This window comes from Bactrocera latifrons, unplaced genomic scaffold (genome assembly GCF_001853355.1).
Source record: "Bactrocera latifrons isolate USDA-ARS-PBARC rearing strain unplaced genomic scaffold, ASM185335v1 scaffold_258, whole genome shotgun sequence".
NCBI classification, from domain to species: Eukaryota; Metazoa; Arthropoda; class Insecta; order Diptera; family Tephritidae; genus Bactrocera; species Bactrocera latifrons.
In genome coordinates, this window is record NW_017536163.1 from 234,126 (window position 1) to 240,319 (window position 6,194).

General features: G+C 38.0%; 1 protein-coding gene and 1 long non-coding RNA gene across 10 annotated transcripts in view; one reads left to right on the forward strand and one right to left on the reverse strand.

Annotated features, from left to right (window-relative positions):
• Positions 1 to 6,194, reverse strand: part of LOC108969569 — a 319,863-nt gene that overhangs the window by 155,730 nt on the left and 157,939 nt on the right. The window lies entirely within an intron of this gene.
• Positions 1 to 6,194, forward strand: part of LOC108969561 (titin-like) — a 259,294-nt gene that overhangs the window by 126,980 nt on the left and 126,120 nt on the right. For all 8 annotated transcript variants that reach the window (XM_018934354.1, XM_018934361.1, XM_018934355.1 and 5 more), the window contains 3 exons: positions 235 to 357; positions 422 to 1,729; positions 1,790 to 2,131. In XM_018934354.1, the coding sequence (XP_018789899.1) occupies positions 235 to 357; positions 422 to 1,729; positions 1,790 to 2,131 (1,773 nt within the window). The remainder of the gene's footprint in view (positions 1 to 234; positions 358 to 421; positions 1,730 to 1,789; positions 2,132 to 6,194) is intronic.

Sequence of the window (6,194 nt, forward strand, 5' to 3'; positions counted from 1 at the left end):
CAAAGCTATGATTTGGTCTACCATTCGTTTCTGCTGCAACCCTTTCCTTATAACGTCCTACCACAACCACACACTTCCGTTTCCACGAACCACTTTTACAGCGCTAACACAGTAAATTTTCCGTCCTGTTCCTGTCTTGATCCCGTACCCGCACACGAATCTACACGACAATAAAACACTTTCAAATGAATGCTTATCGACAAGGATAAACCTTACACACGATTTTTCTTACAGAGCCCGGACAAATTATATATTAAGGTTGTTGAATTAGAGCCAAAGATCACAACATTAGGCACGAATCTCGATGAGTCCATACGCTTGCAGAAGGATCACGATGAGACTCTTAGGAATATACAGGTTAGTACAATTCTTACGCAAGTTTAACAAGTAACAAATTTTGCTCTCATTCTTCCGTAACTAGAACCTACCCGGCCCGATGGACGAATTCGTACAGAAGGCAGACAAATTACTCGCCAGCAAGCGTATCAGTTCCGAACTAGTCAACGCCATGGCCGATACGCTGAACATCATTTGGCAAGATATTTTGCATTTACTGCACGACCGCCAACACATACTCCACCTCGCCACACAGCTGCAAGAGAAGATGGCACAGTGTCAGCGTCGCATGGACCAACTGGAGGTCGCTTGCATCGACACAATGCTGCCGATAGAAGTGACGGCCGTGCAAGAGTTCCTCAACAAGTTCAAACAGTTACGCATCGACATGCTCACGGCGGTGATGGCGGCGCTAAAAGATGGCAACGAACTGCTCGCACAGCTGAAGGAACTTGTAAATCTGGAAACATTAGACACACGACCCGAGCATATCAAGCGTGATGCCGCACGCGCCGTTCACCAAGTTCAGTTGTGGTTGGAGGCCCTACACGATCGCCGCAATGCTTTGGAGTCAGCGTGGCAAACGCGTAAAGTACAATTGGAACACTGTCTCACATTGGCGTTGCTCGGACGCGAGTTGGACGAAGTGGAAGCGACCTTACGGCAGCAACGCAGCGAAGTCGACAATCTCTTCAGTTTGGGTGAGTGCGAACACACGGCAAATAACGCGCTGCACAACTATCGTGAATGGAAACAGCAAGCTTTGCTGCTGCGTGATCGTGCGTTGAAGATCACACGCGCCAAAGAAAAACTACAAGCCTCCGGTACTTTTACTGGCGATGAGGCTTGTGCGCGCGCTTATAATGTGCTGAGCTCTTGTACGGAACACCTGGACTTGGTGGATCAACGCGAACACTGGCTGCAGCAGTCACGTGACTTCTTCGCCAAGGCCGAAAACACATTGAGTGTGCTCGAGAAACTTGAAGTGGAGTTGGCAAATGTGCGTCTGCCGCCCAATACGCCCGAGAGCTTCGCCATGTATGCGAAGGTGACGCGTGATGTGCGCAGTTTTACGGAGGAGCCACTACGCCTCGGCTATAGCATATTAGATGAGGTCGGCCGCACACAACCCGAGACGCAGGGTGTAAAGCGTGTGCTCGACGAAATTGAGAATCGTAAGACGTACATCGAGAGTATTTGTTCGACAAGCAATGAAGACCACCAGCGCGTACAGAAAGCGCTCTCGGACTTTTTAGCGCAATACAATGACTTGCTCAACTGGTTGATGTCTTCGGGACAATTGTATTTGCAGCAGCATGTCGATATGGGCAGCACATTGGAACAGAGTAAACAGTTCCTGTTGCAACACCACGAACTCATGCAGGATTTGGAGGTTGTTTTGAAGATTTTTCAGCAAATTTGCTGCAACTAATTACAAACTTCCATCTTTCAGATCAAAGGCGAGCTCATTAACTTGCTGCTTGAGTCAATTAAAGCGCATCTAGAGTCATTGAGTCCGCAACAACGTTACGATGTCGACTCTAAGGCTGAGGCGCTGCACAAGCATTGGATTGAACTGAAGGATTTGGTGCTGAAACGTGTCGACTGTGTTTCCTTGCTTATTGAGTTCTTCGAGAAAGCTAATGAATTGGCTAGCCAGCTAGATAATCTGGATAAGCAGCTAAAACAAACGGCCGATGAGCAGAAGCTACAGTTTTTGCAAGAGAACTGGAAGCACATACGCGCCGATTATGCAGATTTGAAGAGTTTGGGAACACGTTTTATCAACTTGAAAGTGTGTACTCTTATTTTATATAGTATTTACAAAACTAAATATTTGTGGAAGGGTATTTTAAGTGGTAGTGGTAATTCTCCGGCTTTTAGTTATATCTAATTATATTTTTTTTTATTTTTTTTTTTAAATACCATTAGTTTAACATATTTAGTTGCTTTAATTACCGATATATCTAAAAATTATCGTTACTCACACCTAAAATTGTAGAAGTCGTTCTTTGTTCACCACGAGCTAATAACGTATATTTAAAGCTTGAAGTAGTTCGTCATCAAGGCGAAGATCCAAAATTATAATAGCCTTGACAGGCGGCAACGCTAATCCGGATTGACTGAGCTCTTAATCAGACCCAAATTTATAGGTGACAGACAGCAGCTATGCGAGTTTGATTTTCAATGAAAATGTATAGAAGATAAACATTGCGGTTGTTAGCCGTCCAATATTTTATTTAAAACTGCATCATTACAAAACATCATAACATACAACTTCTTGTTTTATTATTGAAAATTTGAAAAACAGCTGTCAGTGTTACTCGCTCTTTATTCACAATAAATTAAAATTGGCAATTTTTAGCAATGTTGCCAAAGAAAATGCAACAAATTCGCCAAAATTTTGAGGGTTATATGGGAGTTAGCAACAGAGTTATCTTCACTAACTCCTTATTTAATCCGGATTAATGCAGTTAATCGCTGCCGTCTGTCAATGCTATAAGATAAGGAGCTGTGCCTTTTGAAGTGCTAATATTGTGCATATATTTTCTAGTCAGTTCTATTCTTTGTTGTCTATCACGTCTATAGCTCTCTTCTATTTGAATTTTCCTTAGCAAAATATTTATTAATTTCAAAGCAAACACCATGACGCATAGTAAATATTTCTTTACATGATATACAGAAATGATTTTTGTATCGATTATTCTTTTTATGCAGAAAAGTTTATATAATATATCGTCCCATAAAATGCAAAATAACGTTTCATCACCTATATAATAGAAACCACTCATATTGAAACAAAATTTAAGTTTTGCTTATACATATATTATATGTTGTTTTGTAATTTTTTTTTAATTTAAAAACCAAATTTAGTTTAGAAACTGTATTTTTCTTTTTAACTAAACATAGTTTTTATTCCAAAACAAAATCTCAAAATAGTAGAATGATTTTGAAAATATATCGGGTTTATCACTTTATTCGTAACCTAGAGTAACCTAAGTTGGAAAACTACTGTCTTTCTGCGTCTTTCCCAGTATATGTATGTCATTGATTGGAAGCGTAAACATCCGTAGTTTTCTTTTCACTCTAATATGTCGCACTTTGTACCTGAAATGGTTTTTGTGGGGAGCTTTTTTTCATAGCTTTGATATAAAATAAACCTCAGTCGACAGTCATAGTATTTTGGTGCAAGATTATGGTGAAGATACTCTAGTTGAAATAACGTGCTATTTTTTGCACTTTAAAATGGTGATGCTGGCTTCCAAGAAATTTTAAGATAAGATACTGGAAGCATTATTTAATGAAAATTATTGTCAATCCCGCGGACTCTATAGGATTCACTTAAGCAGCCACTTCAAAATGTTTGAAAGCAGTCGGATACATTCAAAAGCAACCAAATTTTGTGCTATTTGACCTGAGGCTAAGAGACGTTAAAACATAATTTTGAATGTCAGAAATCTTGCTTGAACGCAGAACATCTTGTATGCATTCAAACCAACCAAATCAATAGCCGTATTATGGATGCTAAAACCGGCAAAACCATTAACCATAGAAAGATATAGCTATTTTATACCACTGGAAAGATAACCATACATTCGAACGGCGTATTTTCTTTAAAAATATTAAAAGAATGTCAAAGATTTTGAAATTGTTTTTGAATGAGTCTTATGTGCTACACATAAGGACATAAGAACTGACTGCAGACAGACTAAAGTTGCTTCGAATACAAATGAAGCGTAGAAAAATAGTACGTCATTTCACGTACCGTTATCTTGCTAGGGTTAATGGGAAACTATGCCGACAACAACATATCGAACGAGCGATTGCGAAAAACGCCTGGAAATATCACCGGCAAAAATCAGTTAAAAGTTATTGAAAAAGAAGTGGCGAGGAAATTTTGCTCTCCCCACTTATGACCTTGCCTGTCCTGACTACCATTTCTTCTATTACATGTACAACTCCTCACTCAAATACTAAAAATTTATTCGAATCATTCTTAACCGCCAAGCCGACGCAGTTTTTTTGGGATGGAATCCATAAACTGACGGCGAGGTGGAAAAATGTTATAACTTTAGATGATCAGCGAATTTTTATTTATCTGTTCTATCGACTGAAAACGGGTTCCATTTGGATGACTGTTGACTTGTTTGTATGTCAAACTTATAAATCTTTGTCAGTTATAATGCTCTCCATGAATGTGTGACCGAATTTCGCACGATCAAGCATATTCAAAAAGACCTGTTTACTGTACTCTTTAGGAAAAAAATTCGGCTTCATCGGGACGAGTCGAGCAAGAACGTGTTTCATTCCCAAGATGTCGAGCTCTCTTGCCATCTCTCTACAACTTGCCTGACGATTTTCAAGCACCATACCCTTCACTTTTTGTAATACTTTCATCAGTTTAAGAGTTCGAAAGTCGTCCAAAACGAGGCATGTCTTCAACGATCTCTCGACCTTCGTATTTAAAGGGAAGGCGTTGTACTACTCATAGGCTTGCATTTTTGAAAAACCATAAGCCTTTTCCAACAAGTTTCCGCATACGAAATTTGGTTAGAAATACAAAATGTTAGACAAATTCTTTGTTAAATATTTTTATTCATTTTATAAATCGCACTGAGGTGTACCGGGATAAGCAACTGCTGTAAAGAACTTAGTTACAAAAATTTTTTTCAGTGTGCTAACAAGTACTTTCTGCTTGCTTGAGGAGCAGTTGGTCACGCAGTCAGCACAAGCACTTGCTACATTCAACTCATTTGCAATTAATTTCATTATGACAGCAGAAATTATTTTTTCTTAGTACCCACTTCTGACATGTTAACCAAACATGAAATATATTTTTGACGACGCACAAATGTGCTGCTGATTTAAATATTTCTTTGTGGTGGTGAGAAGAACATAGAAGATGTGCGAATGAAGGAGTAGTTTAGAAGTAAGGACTGCGGAATTGGTTTAGGGCCAAATGAGAGCAATTATTTCTTAGTTTAGGGAAATAAAAATTATATAAAAGTCAGGAGAGAGAAGTTAGTAGAGTTTGGCAGTGAAAACTAAAGAAAAGCAAAAACAAAAATTTTTATTAAAAAAAAAAATATAAATGTGAAAAAAATTATTTTTTCTAATTTTATTTTAAAAATTTTCAGAAAATAGTACTCGAGTAACCATAACTAAAAAACAAAAAACATATATATAAATTTTAAGAAAAGATTTTTTTCCAAATTTTCTAAATTTTGTCTTAAAAATTTTGAGAAACTAGTACTTAAGTAACAATTTTAATCAGCTGGCTTTATACCTACTTACATATATACAAACAACTATTCGCACCAGTGGGTACATACTCCCTAAAAATCTCGTTTTTACCTGTTTAAGTGAAAATCATATCCAAAACAAAAAATTAATTTAATGACTGCTCCACTTCACACTCTACAAAAATAGAAGATTTCGAGTGAAATCAGAATTCGTAGAAATTATGTGAGTACACGCACTTAAATACCCCTTTACATAGACGTACATTCGCATAGCTGCGAGTAAAAGTAAACATTGCTGCCAGAGAACTGTATAATTGCAGTGTGTTGCAAGCAAATGAAGCTATTAAAAGAGTTTTCACTAAGTTGCAGCATAGTAAAGCAAGGAACCTACAAAAATCTACTTGGCGAATATTTGCAAGCAGATATTGTATTTTTAGGCAAGCGAGAAAGCAAACAAACAGAAGTAATGAAGTGAAATTTCACTTGCAGTAGACTTGCAAGGCAATAAACACTTACTAAAAATAGACCACATCCATGGGAGTAGCCGCTAAAACTTCATTTTATGCCACAGACGTCTGGACGAATGTGTTGAAATGTGAGGAATTGCTGGCGAAA